Source organism: Erinaceus europaeus, chromosome 17 (genome assembly GCF_950295315.1).
Source record: "Erinaceus europaeus chromosome 17, mEriEur2.1, whole genome shotgun sequence".
NCBI lineage: Eukaryota > Metazoa > Chordata > Mammalia > Eulipotyphla > Erinaceidae > Erinaceus > Erinaceus europaeus.
The window spans coordinates 80,897,323-80,916,024 of NC_080178.1; the positions used below are offsets into that span (position 1 = coordinate 80,897,323).

At 43.2% G+C, this 18,702-nt stretch overlaps 1 protein-coding gene across 6 annotated transcripts in view; it reads left to right on the plus strand.

Moving 5' to 3' along the window:
* Positions 1 to 18,702, plus strand: part of SBF2 (SET binding factor 2) — a 277,867-nt gene that overhangs the window by 204,061 nt on the left and 55,104 nt on the right. For all 6 annotated transcript variants that reach the window (XM_060177188.1, XM_060177191.1, XM_060177192.1 and 3 more), the window contains 2 exons: positions 14,797 to 14,967; positions 17,822 to 18,084. In XM_060177188.1, the coding sequence (XP_060033171.1) occupies positions 14,797 to 14,967; positions 17,822 to 18,084 (434 nt within the window). The remainder of the gene's footprint in view (positions 1 to 14,796; positions 14,968 to 17,821; positions 18,085 to 18,702) is intronic.

An 18,702-nucleotide genomic window follows, 5' to 3' on the forward strand; every position in this document is an offset into this window, starting at 1 on the left:
TGTCCGAATTCTCCTTTGGACTCCACAGCCACTTCTTCGGCCACCCCCATTTTGGCAGAAACGTGTCCGGAACCTCCTGCTGCCTCCACGGCTGCTTCTTCACCCCACCCTGTTTTGATAGACACATGTCCGAATTCTCCTGTAGCCTCCAAAACCACTTCTTCGGCCACTTGTCCAGAAGCTTCCACTTCGATGACTCCTCCTACCGCTACACACTTATCAGAGCAAGTCCACACATTTCCGGTCAATGTTGCCCCCAATAGACAAAAACCTCAGGCCTGGTATCCATATTCCGCCACAGACCTGAAGGAACTACGCCAGGCTATCAAAGATGACGGTGTTCATGCCCCATGGACCAGGTCCATTTTACAAGGCCTGCTTCAGAACCTTAATACCCCTCAAGATTGGAGAGATGTGACTCGTGCTACGCTCCCAGGCCCCCTCTTCCTGCAATGGGAGGCATTCTTTCGTGACGAATGTTTACAACAATCGCGGAAAAATATTCAAAATCAGCCAGAGGGTAATTTTGATGCATTGTTTGGAACAGGCCAATTAGAAACAGGGATTCAACAGGCGGAAGCCAAGTTTCCAGCGGGGTATTTTGATCAAGTACGCCTGTGTGCATTAAAAGCATGGGAGCGATTAACACCACCCATGGGAGCAGCCTCAGCCCCCATTCTCTCCCTGCAACAAGAACCTGATGAATCCCTCGCTAAATTCATTGCCAGGGTCCAGTCGAGTTTGGAAAGGAAGATTTATAATCCTGACGCTCGTTTTCTCCTTCTGCGATCCATAGTCTGGGATGGAATGCTTCCGCATTTTCGACAGGCCTGTATCACTCTTAAAAACGAACACCCAGATACTTGGATTCTAGCTACACAGGATCTCAGATCAAGCTCTTTTCAAGGACCTATGTTATAGGCCTATGCAGCTACCTTACATAAGCAAAAAGGAGCTTGCTTTCAGTGCGGTCGCCAAGGGCATTGGCGTAACCAATGTCCAGAAAATAGACCGCGACCCCGCCTCCAGTCAGGGCGACCCCACCTCCAGTCAGGGCGACCCCACCTCCAATCAGGGCAACCCCGCCTCCAGACAGGGAATCAGAGACCACGAATGCCTTGTCCCAGATGCCAGAAAGGATTTCACTGGAGGAGAGATTGTTGGTCAAGGTTCCATAGGAACGGCACGCCTCTGCCAAATGTAAACAGGGATTTAAACTAGGTATGGGGCTTCCCTTAGCCCCGCCCCCAAGAGGGAAGGAAGCAGGTCGCCCGCTTGGTGCTGTGCCCTTCTTCCACAAACAGAAGCCCAGCTTGGGACCCAATCCATCGCTACACCCACCACGCCAAGTAACAATAACAGAGGGTGAGCAGAAGGAGGAACCCGCGGTATGTGGGAACTTCCAGCATAGAAATAACCGGCTGGAGCAAGAGAACAGCTCGAATTCAGAGCCTGAGATTTTATGGACCACCCCTGTTTTAGAAAGGGGTCACCCAACTATGACAGTAAAGATTGGTAATATTCCTTTTAAATGTTTGATTGACACGGGAGCAGATAAGACAATATTAAGACAAGCAGAGGTTCCCCAGAGTTGGGAACTCCTCCCAGGACCACGCTTACATGGTGTTGGAGGATTGACTCAGGCATTCCGCACACGAGATTCCCTTGTGTGGGAAGATCCAGAAGGGACTACCGAACGCTTTCAGCCTTTAATAGCTGATATAAGCACCAATTTATTGGGAAGAGACTTGCTGGAATCTTTAGATGTAGTGATATCCTCAGACACCTCTGCAGGACACCACACTCACTCCTGTGAGACTGCTAGACCCAACCAGCACCCCCAATACTAACTGCCACTGTTCGTAACAGAACTCCCCGCTTAGATTGGCTTTCTAATGAGCCTGTCTGGGTGGAACAGTGGCCTTTGCCTAGGGAGAAGCTAGAAATTTTAAAAAAACTCGTCCAAGAGCAGTTATCTTTGGGACACATTCGTCATTCTCGGAGCCCATGGAATACTCCAGTCTTTGTAATTAAAAAGCGCTCAGGAAAATGGCGCCTCCTCCAAGATCTTCGTGCAGTTAATAAAACCATGCAGGTTTGGGGCTCCCCCCAAAGGGGTTTGCCTCTTGCTTCCGCAATTCCCACAGGAATTCCAATCATAGCTATTGATATACAGGATTGTTTTTTCTCTATTCCCTTACACCCACAAGATTGTAAACGTTTTGCTTTCTCTGTTCCTTCTATTAATAATGCCAGCCCTGCCGATAGATTTGAATGGGTGGTACTGCCCCAGGGCATGGCTAATAGTCATACTATTTGTCAAGAGGTTGTTAAATCTGCCCTTTTCCCATATATTCATAAGGGCCTTAAGGTTTTTCATTATATGGATGACGTGTTAATATGGGGAGAATTAGATACAGATCTCTCCGCCCTACGTGATTTTCTAATCCCTGCCTTAAAGAGAAGTGGACTTAATGTAGCTCCTGAGAAGATACAGCTAATCCCTCCAATATCTTTCTTAGGCTCAGAGATTTCCCTAACGCAGATTCATCCTTTAAAACCTTGTGTTACTTTTCCTTCTAACCTCACTCTTGCTTCTTTACAAAGTTTTCTTGGAAATTTGAATTGGCTTAGGCAGTATCTTTATCTGCCTACGAGCTGCCTGCAACCACTGTTCGATCTGTTAAAAGGAAACAAACAGCCCTCCTCAAAGCGTATGTTAACCCCCGAAGCATCCTGGGCTCTGGAAAAAGTTAACCAGGCTCTCCAGGACATGCACCTTGTTCGATTCTCCCCCTCCTCTCCAGTAAATCTTCTAATCTTTAACTCCACCCCCACGGTAGTGGGGGCATTGTGGCAGAAACATGGCGTTCTCGAATGGCTTCATACGCCAGTAGGCGGAGCTCCAAGACTCCTTACCGAGATTGATGCCTTAGCATTTATGGTTCGCCAAGGAAGAAACAGATCGGTTCAGGTCTTAGGAAGGGAACCAGATTCAATCATTCTTCCCTTTTCTCTCACTGATACAGAATGGCTCATATGCCACCATTCTCGTTTTTCCATAAGTTTAATGGGTTTTCCAGGACAATTAGATAATCATTTTCCCTCTAATAATTTGATAGCTTCTTTACCTCTGTTGCCTCTACTAGTACCTAAACTTTTCTCTCGAGATCCCATCCCCTCTGCTCCTACAGTGTTCACTGATGGTGGAAAAAAGGGAGCTGCTGCCCTTATATATTATCCAGACCAGCAATACCCCAAACCTCTCTTTACTGAACTTCCTGATAATTCCCCTCAGTACAAAGAACTTTATGCTGTTTTCCTTGCATTAAAAGCTGTACCAGAATCCTTCAACCTTTTTTCTGACAGTGTGTATACTGTTAACTTACTTCCATGGCTTGCTCGATCTTATGTAAGAATTGATGACAACCCACTTTCTCCTCTTTTAATTCAAATTGCCTCTATGCTCTGTTCTCGAACCCATCCACTGTATGTTCAGCACCTACGTTCCCACAGCCCTCTTCCTGGTCCCCTGTCCGAAGGGAATGCTGCAGCTGACCGCCTTGCCTCCACAGGAATTCTCCTAGCCTCTGTCTCTAATCCTGCTGACTTTCATTCCCTAACCCATGTTAATCTTAAAGGTCTTCGAGCTCGATTTCCTGATATTCCTCTGCCACAGTTAAAACGTATTCTTGCTACATGTTCCTCCTGTGCAGGTCTAATCAAAACACCTGCTATTCAGACTCTAGGGGTTAATCCTCGAGGTTTAAAAGCCAACGCTCTTTGGCAAATTGATGTTACCCACATACCTAACTTTGGCAAACAAAAATATGTGTTCGTCTCAATTGATACCTTCTCTAAGTTTATGTGGGCTACAGCTCAGACTGGAGAAAACTCAAAAAAGCTTATAAGCCATATGCTCTCCTGTTTTGCTGTAATTGGCTTACCTCTTCAACTTAAAACGGATAATGGACCTGCTTTTACCAGCAAACAATTTAAAGATTTTTGTTCCCTCTGGAACATTACTCATACTACAGGCATTCCGTATAATCCACAGGGACAAGGCATTGTTGAGAGGGCCCATCAAACTCTTAAGGCTCAATTAAATAAAAAGGGGAAATGTACCCCCCTAATATCCAGCTGGCAAAAGCCTTAACTACATTAAATCTCTTTAATATTTACAAAAACTCCGACCAACCTCCTATAATTCTTCATTGGCAAACACCACCCACCCTCCCAGCTATTAAAGTCAAATGGAAAGACCCACTTGATAAAATTTGGAAAGGACCTGACACCCTGTTGACTATGGGGAGGGGTTTCGCATGTATTTTTCCACAAAATTACTCCAAGCCTGTTTGGGTTCCTGCCCACCATGTCCGGCAATACCCACATGATGGCGCTGATATCCCTGAAGAACAAGAAACACTCCAAGAAGACTGGCTGCAAGAGGACTGGCTACAGGATGCACCCCAGGATCCATAATACAGCATGGCAGAATCAAAAAAAAAATCTGATTCACAGAACTTCCCCCCCCCCGAATGAATGTCTTATGCTATGACTGGCCAGTTGTGTTTTGTGAGTGAGTGAGTGAGTGAGTGAGTGAAAAAAAAAAAAATTGAGTGACCAAAATTTTTGTATGACCCATTGTGCTCAGAGTACTCTGAAAGTTAACTGACTTTATATCAAACGGCTGGACGCAGCCATGGTTTCTGGAGACGTCCAGAAACAGTCCAAAAATTGTTCATTCCCCCTTTTGATTTCTTTTTTAAGTCTTGATACCAATATGAAATGTTTAGTCTTAAACTGTGTGAGTAAAGATGGTTCAACTATGACAGTAGTTCTAAATTCACATTTGAAATGATATATCTTATTTACAAGTTTTTCTCCTCCTGTGTGTTATAAACTATATGTTTAATATGCGTGTTTCAAGTTTGGTAAACATTAACTTAACAGTTAAATTGTAACTTCGAAGTTACATTTTTACGAGAAGAGGTAAAATCAATTCATTTAAGTAACTGAGTGTTTAAGGTAAAACTCTAAATATTCAATGTGACAATTCATCATCTCCTAAGTTAAAATACAGATTCTCTATACAGGACATTTTTGGAGGGCCCCCAAAAATGTCCTGTAAGCTATCTTGTGGAAATTAATCCACAACAAATTTGGCATCAATCTGATATTGTAAATGTACCAAAAAAAAAAAAAATTGTCACTAAAATGTGTTAACTCAAGTAACCTGAGTTTGCTTAAAAACCCAATGTAAAAATAGTCAAGAATCAATATATGTAACTTAAACTCGGTATGAAAACTTTGCTATATAAAGACTGCTACATGAGGTCACGTAAGATGACCTTTACACAAAATTATAAAGATACCTAAACCAGTTATAATCATTGAGTTATCAATTGTAGTAAACTTCTAATTTGTTACAAAGTTTTTTCATAAGTAATTGACTACAGCTATGACAAGCCTTCGCATAAAGAAGCATCTGCTCATATAGAATCCCCAGAAATCCATCTTGGACCCCTGACCTCTGACATCACCCACAATTACAGCCATCCCCAGAAACCCATGATGTGACCTGACACGATCTGGAGAACCTGATTCACAGACTCCGAAGGACAAGACTTTCCTACCTTTCTCTCAACCATCGGTGTCTGCTCTTCCTGCTTCTGTTTCGCCCATCATGTTTTGGCGGTTCCAGGTCACTCTCTACAGAGAAGAAGTTCCGGTGGCCGTCCTCCTCCATCAAGATAGACGTGTGGCATTTATTTCCTGGCCGTTGACATTGGACTGATGCTTCTATAGAACTTGCTGGACACTCCTTTTATACTGCTGGACTTCTTGAAGAATGACTGTAGCAGTTCATAGAACTTACCGCCAGCTGACTCGGGATTTTGCAATGCCAGATCACCCCTCTAGCCCCTCGGCTTATCAGGCCCCCACTCCTCCACCCATCAGGCTCACTCTGTCTCTTGCTACTCTTACTTATCCCTCCCTGTCTTGTGCTAGTTATTTTTGAAGACACTTACACACTATCATTCTGCTTTCTTCCCAACAGGTTTCCGTTCACCCCTACACTGCTATTCCCCTGACAGAGATGAAGCCTTTTACAGACATTGACCCAGTTATATATGGCCATTAAGTAAGAGGAAGATGTTGGGGAATTGTGAGGATATGGTTGAGCTTGGAAGGGCTTGAGCCTGAGGGGTGTGTCAATCCTGTTAGTCTCTCTCTCCACGGAGAGGTTGAGCAAGGAGGGACAGTAGAACCCCAAAAAAGGTGTGCCTCTTATCAGTCTCCCTGCCTCACAAAGTGCCCCGCACTCCTGATACTATGGCAAAAAGTTAAAAAGAAAGGGGGAGATGTTGGGTAGTTGCCATCTCCCCCTGGCTTCTGCTTAACCATATGCCTATGTAGGGATTTTACTGATCCAAAGCTTTGGTCTATTTACATAAATCACTTTTACATAAAGCACTCCAGGGCATTGGTGGTTCTATGATAGGATTCTCTCCTGCTCCACCCCCTCCTTGTCACACACTGATCCCTTCTTTGTCACACTCTGATTTTCACCAGTCACTTTTCTCTCCACCCTCTCTATATCACCTCCTGTTTCCACCCTACTTGGAGAGTATAAAAACAGTTGCTCTTCTGATTAAAGACACTTGGAAATTGCTTTCCGGCTCCGAGAGTTCCAGAGTGTATCTCCTGCGGAAGTTGGTGCAGCACGAGTTCCTGATCCCTCTCCCACACAGCAGCCTAGATCAGCTCCAGTTGAGTTCTCTCCAACCCAGAGAGCACTAGCTCGGGAAGAAGTACCCTCAGGCTATCCCGGCAGGTGATAGTTGTATACTGTTGTCACCTATGAATAGCGACAGTTTATTTTTTTCCTCTAGGTGATAGTGTATACTCTTGTCACCTGTGAATAGTGACAGTTTATTTTTTCCTCTAGGTGATAGTGTATACTCTTGTCACCTGTGAATAGCGACAGTTTATTTTTTTCCTCTAGGTGACAGTGTATACTCTTGTCACCTATGAATAGCGACAGTTTATTTTTTCCTCTAGGTGACAGTGTATACTCTTGTCACCTATGAATAGTGACAGTTTATTTTTTCCTCTAGGTGATAGTGTATACTCTTGTCACCTGTGAATAACGACAGTTTATCTTTTCCTCTAGGTGATAGTTGTATACTGTTGTCACCTCTGAATAGCGACAGTTTATCTTTTCCTCTAGGTGATAGTTGTATACTGTTGTCACCTATGAATAGCGACAGTTTATTTTTTTCCTCTAGGTGATAGTGTATACTCTTGTCACCTATGAATAGCGACAGTTTATTTTTTTCCTCTAGGTGATAGTGTATACTCTTGTCACCTGTGAATAGCGACAGTTTATTTTTTTCCTCTAGGTGATATCTTGTCACCTGTGAATAGCGACAGTTTATTTTTTTCCTCTAGGTGATAGTGTATACTCTTGTCACCTATGAATAGTGACAGTTTATTTTTTCCTCTAGGTGATAGTGTATACTCTTGTCACCTATGAATAGCGACAGTTTATTTTTTTCCTCTAGGTGATAGTGTATACTCTTGTCACCTGTGAATAGCGACAGTTTATTTTTTTCCTCTAGGTGATATCTTGTCACCTGTGAATAGCGACAGTTTATTTTTTTCCTCTAGGTGATATCTTGTCACCTGTGAATAGCGACAGTTTATTTTTTTCCTCTAGGTGATAGTGTATACTCTTGTCACCTGTGAATAGCGACAGTTTATTTTTTCCTATAGGTGATAGTGTATACTCTTGTCACCTGTGAATAGCGACAGTTTATCTTTTCCTCTAGGTGATAGTTGTATACTGTTGTCACCTATGAATAGCAACAGTTTATTTTTTCCTCTAGGTGATAGTGTATACTCTTGTCACCTGTGAATAGTGACAGTTTATTTTTTCCTCTAGGTGATAGTGTATACTCTTGTCACCTGTGAATAGTGACAGTTTATTTTTTCCTCTAGGTGATAGTGTATACTCTTGTCACCTATGAATAGCGACAGTTTATTTTTTTCCTCTAGGTGATAGTGTATACTCTTGTCACCTATGAATAGCGACAGTTTATCTTTTCCTCTAGGTGATAGTGTATACTCTTGTCACCTATGAATAGCGACAGTTTATTTTTTCCTCTAGGTGATAGTGTATACTCTTGTCACCTATGAATAGCGACAGTTTATTTTTTTCCTCTAGGTGATAGTGTATACTCTTGTCACCTATGAATAGCGACAGTTTATTTTTTCCTCTAGGTGATAGTGTATACTCTTGTCACCTGTGAATAGCGACAGTTTATTTTTTTCCTCTAGGTGATATCTTGTCACCTGTGAATAGCGACAGTTTATTTTTTTCCTCTAGGTGATAGTGTATACTCTTGTCACCTATGAATAGTGACAGTTTATTTTTTTCCTCTAGGTGATAGTGTATACTCTTGTCACCTGTGAATAGTGACAGTTTATTTTTTCCTCTAGGTGATAGTGTATACTCTTGTCACCTGTGAATAGTGACACTTTATTTTTTCCTCTAGGTGATAGTGTATACTCTTGTCACCTGTGAATAGTGACACTTTATTTTTTCCTCTAGGTGATAGTGTATACTCTTGTCACCTGTGAATAGTGACACTTTATTTTTTTCCTCTAGGTGATAGTGTATACTCTTGTCACCTGTGAATAGTGACACTTTATTTTTTCCTCTAGGTGGTAGTGTATACTCTTGTCACCTGTGAATAGTGACAGTTTATTTTTTTCCTCTAGGTGATAGTGTATACTCTTGTCACCTATGAATAGTGACAGTTACTTATTCTTGCACTCTTTTTTCATTTTTTGCCTCCAGGGTTATCACTGGGACTCAGTGCCAGCACTACGAATCTACTGCTCCTGGAGGCCTTTTTTTCCCCGTTTTTCTTGGATAGGACAGAGAGAAATTGAGAGGGGGAGGAAAGACAGGGGGAGAGAAAGACAGACACCTGCAGACCTGTTTTGCCACTTGTGAAACGACTCCCCTGCAGGTGGGAGCCGGGGGCTCAAACTGGGATGCCTGTGCAGGTCTTTGGGCTTCATACTAGGTGCGCTAACTGCCCTGCCGCCTGGCCCTCTTCTCTTACAGTCTTTACTCATTTAACCTGTTTCCTTTGCCTGATCACTATGACTATATTATATATTTTGGCATTATGATCTAGCCAGTAGGGACTACTGTCATTCATGTATATATGTAGTCATTCATTGACCAAAGCCTTTATGTATGACTGTAAGCAATGTGTTAATCTATCAGCCTGTTGGTGGACATTTAAATTGTCTAGACTTGACCACTACCAATAATGTTACTAGAAGTAGTTGTGTGCAAGTCTTTGTATGGATGTAGACTTTATTTTCTCTTAAGTAAATATCTAGGAATAGAGTGGCTGAATGTTTAACTCTTTAAGAAATGACCAAACTGAGGCCGGGTTGGGGGCACACCCTGGTTGAGCTCACATGTTATAATGCTTAAGGACCAGAGTTCAAGTCCTCAGTCCTCACCTGTAGCGGGGAAGCTTCCACAGTGGTAAAGCAAAAAAAAAAAAAAAAAAAAAAAAAAAAAATATATATATATATATATATATATATATTGCCAAGCTTTTTTCTAAGCCATTTTTTAAATATGTGACTGATAGTAGTTTGCAAGGTTATTAGATTGCAGGGTATAGTTTTATCCCTCCCCCACCCTCCCAGTTCTTCTTCTTCTTCTAGCGTTTGCCCTTCTTCCGTAGCCAGTCAACAGTGTCAGGTTGAAAGCTGTCAGGAGCTGCTTGTTGCTGGCTTTGAAAGTGACTGGGATCCATGTGGATTCAGTCGGCTAGGAAGGATCGTCAGTTTCCCCAATGAATGGGGACTCACGGGATGCACCACGAAAAGGTCGATCCAATGCATCCCAACCCTCCCAGTGATAACCACCATAGTTCTCACAAAGTCTTAGAAACAGTTTGTTTACTTCTGGATATTTTGTTTATTTGGGCATTTTTCATTCATATTTTTTTCAGTTCTCTAGCCCCACCACCACCACCACCACGAGTGGAACCATCTAGCAGTTGTCTCTTACCTCTTTTCACATTATGCTACTCACAGTCACTCCAGTTCCATCTATTTTGTCCTAAAGGACACAATACTATCTTTTTCGATTACAAAGTAGCATTCTGTGGAGTATATCTCCCATAACATCCTCTGTCACTAAGGCATTTAGGCTAATTCTATTCTTTGGCTATTGTGAATAATTAAAATACATTTTTATCTTCCTTTCATTCCAAAGATACAATATTATTTTTCAACTGAAGAGTAGTATTTCATTGACTGTATATCCCATAAGTCCTTTATCTAGTTATCTATCAGTGAACATTCAGATTGGTACCATACCTGGGCTATTGTGAATAATGAAACTGTGAAAAGCAGAGTGCACATATCCCTTTGAATTAGTGTTTTTTGTATCCTTTGGATATATTCTTGGAGTGTCATTACTGGATTATAAGGTATTCCCATTTTTTTTATTATAAAAAGGAAACACTGACAAAACCATAGGATAAGAGGGGTACAATTCCACACAATTCCCACCACCAGAACTCTGTATCCCATCCCCTCCCCTGATAGCTTTCCCATTCTCTATCCCTCTGGGAGCATGGACCCAGGGTCATTGTGGGATGCAGAAGGTGGAAGGTCTGGCTTCTGTAATTGCTTCCCTGCTGAACATGGCATTGACAGGTGGATCCATACTCCCAGCCTGCCTCTCTCTTTCCCTAGTGGGGTGGGGTTCTGGGGAGTTGGAGCTCCAGGACACATTTTTTTTTTAAATAAAAAGGAAACACTGACAAAACCATAGGATAAGAGGGGTGCAACTCCGTAAGGGTTCTCCATACTGTTTTCCATGGGGACTGTGCCAATTAGCATTCCCAGTAGTACACTATAGTAATTCCTTTTCTGCTACATTTTCATCACTCTTTTAAAAATTTTGTTTCCACTTCTACTATTATTTTATTTAGGAAGTGATAATTTACAGGATTATTGTCACCATTTACATTTCCATATTTATTAGCACTTTCACCCTCAACCAAAGCAGCATCTGACTCCACCCTAGACTTCAGTTCCCCGTCCTCCCTGTAGCAACCCTATCTTCCCCCGGGACTAAAAGTCCGTAATTTTGACAGTTTGGTTTAAAAAACAATGAAGATGACTCAGTCATGCAGTTCTTATCCTCTGACATACTTTGTTTGGTTTCACAATACTGTCAGATTTGGGACTGAGGAGACAGCTCAGAACACAGGGCGTGCACGCCTGGGCCCAGGCTGGACCTGGCAGCATGATGCGACATCATCATGCAGAGCTGAGCATTTGCAGGTGCATCCACTTCTCCTCAGTGCTTGTCGATTTTGTTTTTATCAGTACTTCTCACTTTGTTGCTGTTGACCATTTCCATAGGTACGAGTTAGACTTTCATTGTGGTTTTAATTGTACTGCCTTAGGGATGCGGGTGTGGGCGCCTCCAGCAGAGCTCATAGGTCACCATGCACAAGAACCCGAGCTCCAGCCCAAGTCTCCATCTGCAGGGGCAAATTTCATGAGTGATGAAGCAGCACTGCAGCTTTCTCTCTGAAAGAAAGAAAGAAAGAAAGAAAGAAAGAAAGAAAGAAAGAAAGAAAGAAAGAAAGAAAGGAAGAAAGGAAGAAAGGAAGAAAGGAAGAAAGGAAGAAAGGAAGAAAGAAAGAAAGAAAGAAAAAAGAATAGAATACTAAGTCCAGTATCCAGAGAGGTGGCTTAGCAATGGAGCACAAGACCTAGATGCATGAAGCCCCAGGCTTGATCCTGGAAACTAGATAACAATATATATGCCAAACCTCTCCTTTATTTTTAATTTCTTTGTTGGGGAATTAATGTTTTATATTCAACAGTAAATACAAGAGTTTGTACATGCATAACATTTCCCAGTTTTCCACCTAACAATACAACCCCCACTAGGTCCTCTGTCATCCTTCTTGGACCTGTATTCTTCCCACCCACCCACCCACCCCAGAGTCTTTGACTTTGGTGCGATACGCCAACTCCAGTTCAGGTTCTACTTGTCAAACCTCTTCTCTTCTCCCCCTCTCTTTCACACACACACATGAATAAATGTCTCTTTAGAAAAAGAAAATATCAAACCCATGCAAATAACAAGCTTATTTTTGATTGCTATTAATTTCTAGACCACAAAGGAAAGAAATTAACTTTTTGACCTCTACCATGTCATTCCAGCTACTGACAATAGCACATCAAATGCAGATAAAAATAAAAATATCTCTGTATCTTCTAAGCAACCCAGAAAAGGTTTAAACCACTATGAATTTGAGTTTAGTTATTCTATTCAGTTTTAGAGCATCTAAGGAAAACTGCAGGCAGTTGTCACAATAACCTCCTTTTAACTAGATTACTCAATATTCTGTAAATCCTTACAGAATTACATTCTGTCAATGCTTATTGCTTCAGGTCACTCACTTGATGTGTGTTTGTTTACAGAGACTGTGCAGTGTTTAGTCCTAGTTAATGCCATAGTTTAGTTAAGTGTTATACAAATCAGAGTTTTAAGTTGTATACTTTGAAAACCATCTTAAGAGAAAATGCAAAAGCTGGAGTATAGTCCTGTATATTATTTAAAATTATATACAAGTACAAAAGCAAAAATGGGAATGAAAATAGCTAATTCAGGGTCATTTTGTTACCTCTGTCATAGGAGGGAAGGTGAAATCAAGAGAAGTGGTCGGCTAGTGGTCCGCTGGCTGGCGGAGTGCCTGCCTTGCGCATCCCTAGTACTCAGTCAGCGCTTCCAGTGCTACACTCCCTCACCCCCTCTCTGCCTGAATGTTAGAAAGAGCATTGCATATTTCTGTTTGGAGAACTACATAAATCAACTGGGTTAACATTTAATTAAAATAGGTTTTGAGTACACATTTTTCCTATTCCTATCTCCCTTTTGACCGCCTCTCAAAACTAAGCATTTCTAACATTTATCTGAAAATAAACAGTGTTAAAGAGACTTTAAACCCGCACTTGGTCAGGCCAGTGTAAAAACCATAAAAAGACTGATGGCACCATTCCTGAAATATGCAGTTAGGTAAACTTACATTTCAGGGTCCAAGACTAGATAGGAATCCCCAGAAATTTAAACAAAGAGTCTTTGTACTCGGTATTATTAAGACCATGACATATATAGATAAGCACACCCATGAAATTAGTGTATCCTTTCTTTCTGAATCCTCTGGTTGGAGCCTAGGACGTGGAAAGCAGCATGTCTAGGCAGGCAGGCCTTTAAACAGACCTCATGCTGACATCTTAGCATTTCTTTTGACCACCTCCCCTCTGAGATGACTTGTGTTCATTTGTTTGGCTTTAATCTGGCCTGCCAATTGGTAAGCCTCATGAGTTTATTCCCCATAGCCTGCCCCCATGCAGAGTTTCCTTTGCATGCTTTCTTGAAAATGGCATTGCTTCATCTTGTACCTCCAGTGCTGTTTTTTTCTAGATAAGGAAGTCAACACATTCTTAAACATCTCATAAAATCGCATGGCAAAATATCACTTGTGTCTTGCAGACAGTGTCATAAGAATTATGAAATGTAAGGATCCCTGCCAGGTTTGAAGGGCACAGAAAACAGCGTTCCCTGCCAACACACGGCTGTCCTCACACCTTCACTGTTCACTGAGTCTCATCTCTGTGCAGAGTATAAGATCTCGGAAATGGCACGTTGACAGTTTGTAACCCATCTTAAAGATGTGATTGAGATCAGGAGATGTCCTAGTCCAGAGATACACTTACATGCTGTTTACTGAGACTGTAGCTGCAGGGTGTGCTGAACTTGAACGCTCAGTGTCAGTGCATCTTTCTCTAGATAAACTACTTTTGCTTTGTAGAATTTCTTAAATTTGATTGTTGGGAGGGAAATGTGGAATAACATAAAGTCTTATTTGTATTCATTTCTCTGCTACCCATCTTGCTTTGTGACCTCCGGCCTTTCAGATGTGCAGTAGAAACATGCAGTTGCTCCTCCTCATGTTCAGACCCTGCCAGGCTTCACTCCGCTCTCCACCCGCAGCCAGCTCCCCTCCCCGTGCCCAGGCTTCACTCCGCTCTCCACCCCGCAGCCAGCTCCCCGCCCCGTGCCCAGGCTTCACTCCGCTTTCCGTCCCGCAGCCAGCTCCCCTCCCCGTGCCCAGGCTTCACTCCGTTCTCCACCCGCAGCCAGCTCCCCACCCCGTGCTCCCCGCCCCGCGCTCCCCAGCACTGCAGCCCCCCCTGCTGGCAGGCCTCTCCCAGGCGGTGCCCAGCCACAGGCTCAGAACGGATGGATTTGCAAATCTCCATCTGGGCAGTTCCCTGCTCAAGCTCTGAAGGTCCAAAGAACGCCAGTCTGGGCAGCATGCCTTTTGGCTAGTGCCCCAGCTGAAGATATTTTAAATGATCTGGAGTCTTCTAAGTCGTGATGGAATTTGACATATATGACAATGTGAATGACTCATCAACTCTACACTGCAGTGCTCTGGCATATAGTTGCTGTATTTTAGCATTTTAATGTGAATGATATACCCTTAAGGATTTATAATAAATCCAAGTTGTCAGTGAGAACAGGCTCCTTACTAAACTGGTAGTGCAGTAAACTGTTGTCTTGAGAAACCCTTTTGTCATATCTGTGGTTAACTGTGGCCTCTGTAACCTTCTGTTTATTATAACTCTGTCAGAAAATATGTCCTGTCTTGTGTGTTCTCACAGAAACTAGCCCCTGGAGTCAGCCAGTTTGCGTATACCTGTGTACAGGACCACCCCATTTGGACAAATCAGCAATTTTGGGAGACGACTTTTTACAATGCGGTTCAGGAACAGGTTCGCTCCTTGTATCTCTCAGCTAAGGAAGACAGTTGTGCCCCACTCCTGAAGTACAAGGTAAGGACGGGGACAAAAGGTACTTGCATGGGACAAGGGTCCTGACTGCACACAGGAGGCAGATATACCTTCCCAGGGATGAAAGGAGTTTATCCACTTCACAAGACTGTATTTAGTATCGTCACTTAGTACTAGAATAGTTTTATTATATTTAAGTAAATAAGAATTCTCTGTAAACAATACAAGAAGTTGAACAGAAAGAGCAAATCTAAAATAGGCAGATGTCTTTGTGAAATTAACATCTGGGAAGAAATGTGAAACTGGGGACTAGCATTGGTATTAGAGTGCACAAGGGCCCAGGTTCAAGTCCCCTCCTGCAGGGGACACTTCTTGAGTGATGTCTCTCCTCCATAGGTATCTAAAAATAAATAAAATTTAAGTTAAATCTAGTACACATGTAAAATCCAATTGTTAAAAAATATACCAACACTAAATATCGGGTTTCTTTTTGGAATAGTCTATGTTTCTGCGTATTTTGTTAGCATAAAGTGTTTTAAGGAAATATTTTAGGGCCAGTGAAATAGCTCACATGGATAGAGTGCTTGGTCCAGGTTTGGGCATGACCCCTACCACACTGAAGGAAGTTTTGGTCCTGTTTCTTGCCTCCCCTTCTATCTAATAAGATTAAGTTGCTTTTAACTTGATTGTATTATGAGATAGACCAGAGCCCCCTCCATCATATGACACATCATATGTGTCAGGGATGCAAGGCTTGCACTCTGCCTCGAGCCCAGTTTCCCACAGAACAATTCAGTCCCCACTAGGTCCTCTGCCATCATGTTTCAGGACCCCCACCCCCACCCCCACCCCAGAGTCTTTTGCTTTGGTGCAATACACCAACTCCAGTCCAGGTTCTGCTTAGTGTTTTCTGATCTTGCTTTTCAACTTCAAAACAATCGTTTTTCATTTAAAAGAGCAGTTTAAACTCTCCTGAAAAAATTAAACCCATTCTGGTCTTGGGCAATTCATGTTGCCTTTCTGTGCATTACTTCCTCATGGGTGAAAATGAATAGACATTGCCAGATGTTGCTATCAACATAAGTAAAACGTGTTAGGTAGTACCTTATACATAGCAAATAATAAATGTTGGGAATTTCCATTCCATCCTCTTAATTGAACTTAAAGCACCATTAAACGCCATCAATAGGGGGCCAGCTGGTAGTGCAAAGCACAAGGACCAATGCAAGGATCCCGGCTCCCCACCTGCAGGAGAGTCGCTTCACAGGCGGTGAAGCAGGTCTGCAGGTGTCTGTCTTTCTCTCCCCCTCTCTGTCTTCCCCTCCTCTCTCCATTTCTCTCTGTCCTGTCCAACAACAACAACAATAACAGTAAAAACAAGGGCAACAAAATGGGAAATATGGCCTCCAGGAGCAATGAATGCATGGTACAGGCATTGAGCCCCAGCGATAACCCTGGAGGCAAAAATAAAAAAGCATCAATGATAGAGGTCATGTAGCAGCTTGCCCACATTACTGTGCACAAGGACCTGGGTTTGAGTCCCCATCTGTAGGGGAGGACACTTCACAAGGGGTGAACAGGTCTGCAGGTGTCTCTCTTCTCTCTCTCTCTCTCTCTCTCTCTTTTTCTCTCTCTCTCTCTGCCCTATCAAATAAAATAGAAGGAAAAGAGAAAAATGGCCTTTAGGAGCCCCAGTGACAATCCTGATGACAATAAGTAAGCAAACAAAACGTCATGCTGATTCACTCTAAGAGTGATTTCCATTCTGCACACTAAGTAATACAGTGCTGCTGGTCCTTTCTGTTACCCCCACTTTAGCTTTACGTTACCTGAAATAGACGAACCTAGATGTTAGCAGAAACTGCACGGCACCATTCTGCACACTAAGTAATACAGTGCTGCTGGTCCTTTCTGTTACCCCCACTTTAGCTTTACGTTACCTGAAATAGACGAACCTAGATATTAGCAGAAACTGCACAGCACTATTTCAAATATTTTATGCCTCGTGTAATTTTAGACATAATATTGGCCTACTGTGATAAGAACAGAAAATTTAACAGATAGTGTTATCTGGTGTCTATTTTTGTGATAAATTTGTTTGTTAATATGCAGTATTAAAATTCAGATTTTTCTTTCAAAACTCAGATTGTATTTTATGAAAGGTAACTTGCAGCAGATGCAGAGACCATTTGTTTGAGGTCATATCCCAAAAATAATAGGACTGGCAAGGTGCTTTTGATATTTCTCAAAAGTATTTGTAGAGCAGGCATGTAGCACTGGGTTTTGTGTCCTCTGTTCTAAGATATTTGCCTTTCAGATACAAATGAGGCCATACTCTGTGAGCTTTTCAGAGTTCTAAAGTGCACACTGCTCATGGGGTGGCTTGCTATTTGACTCTTTACTCTACTAGGAATCCCCTCTTAAAAAGCTTTTAGTCAGGGGCCAGGCAGTGGTACACCGACCAGGTTAAGCGCAAGGACCAGAGCAAGGATCCCAGTTCGAGCCACACCTTTGGGGGAGGGTCACTTTGCAAGCGGTGAAGCAGGCCCGCAGGTGTCTACCTCTCTCCTCTCTCGATTTCTCTCTGTCCTGTCCAACACAATAACAGTGGAAAAGATGGCTGCCGGGAGTAGTGGATCTGTAGTGCAGGCACCGAGCCCCAGCAGTGAGGAAGGGGGGGAGAGAGATGAGGCACTTGTGCGCGGTGGGTCCTCAGCACGGTGCCGTGTATACTCCTGAGTTGCACCTCTGTCCGGCTCGACAAGCCTGCGCATTACTTATATTATATGTCTTCATTCTTGCTGGTGGGCATGTTTAATAGAACTGTTAGAACCGTCTCCATGTTTCTGGCACCCGTATGAACCGCTGGGTCTGGGCTGCACTGCACTGTTTTCAGGGCATCGTTCCTGATGACCGGCATCAAGAGAGGACAGCCATGGACCTGGCGGCTGAGCAGCTTCGCCTTTGGCCGACTCTGAGCAGATCCACTCAACTGGAGCTGGTGCAGCGCGAGGAGAGCACTGTCTTTAGTCAGGCTATTCACTTTGCCAACCTCATGGTTAACCTGCTAGTTCCACTAGACACAAGTAAAAACAGGCTTCTGAGAGCTTCAGCTCCTGGAGACTGGGAGAGTGGGAGCAACAGCATCGTCACAAACAGGTACGGAAAGTGGAGACTCCAGACTCTATTCTTGTGGCCAGCCTTGGCTTAAGAATATAAAGTATTTTGAGAAAATCCTGTAATATTTCCCTTTATCTTATTTTTTAAAGCTTATTTATTTCCTAATGAGAGAAAACCAGGGTATCACTGTGGTATGTTTGATGGCTGGAATCAAATTTAGACTTCACGCTTGAAAGTCCAACTCCGTATCTATCCCTTCCGCCACCACCTGGGCTTTTGCTGAGACTCAGTGTCTGCACGGCTCCCTGCTCCCAGCTAAGGGGGAGGGAGAGAGAGGGAAAGGAAAGGCAACGCAGCGCTGCCCGCCTCTCCTACAGGCACTCCCTGCCAGGCGGCGAGCTGGGCTCGGGCGACTCGCCTACCGCGCCAATTCTACTGTTAAAAAAGATCATATATATGGGGAGTCGGGCTGTAGCGCAGCGGGTTAAGCGCAGGTGGCGCAAAGCACAAGGACCGGCATAAGGATCCAGGTTCGAGCCCCCGGCTCCCCACCTGCAGGGGAGTCGCTTCACAGGCGGTGAAGCAGGTCTGCAGGTGTCTATCTTCCTCTCCTCCTCTCTGTCTTCCCCTCCTCTCTCCATTTCTCTCTGTCCTATC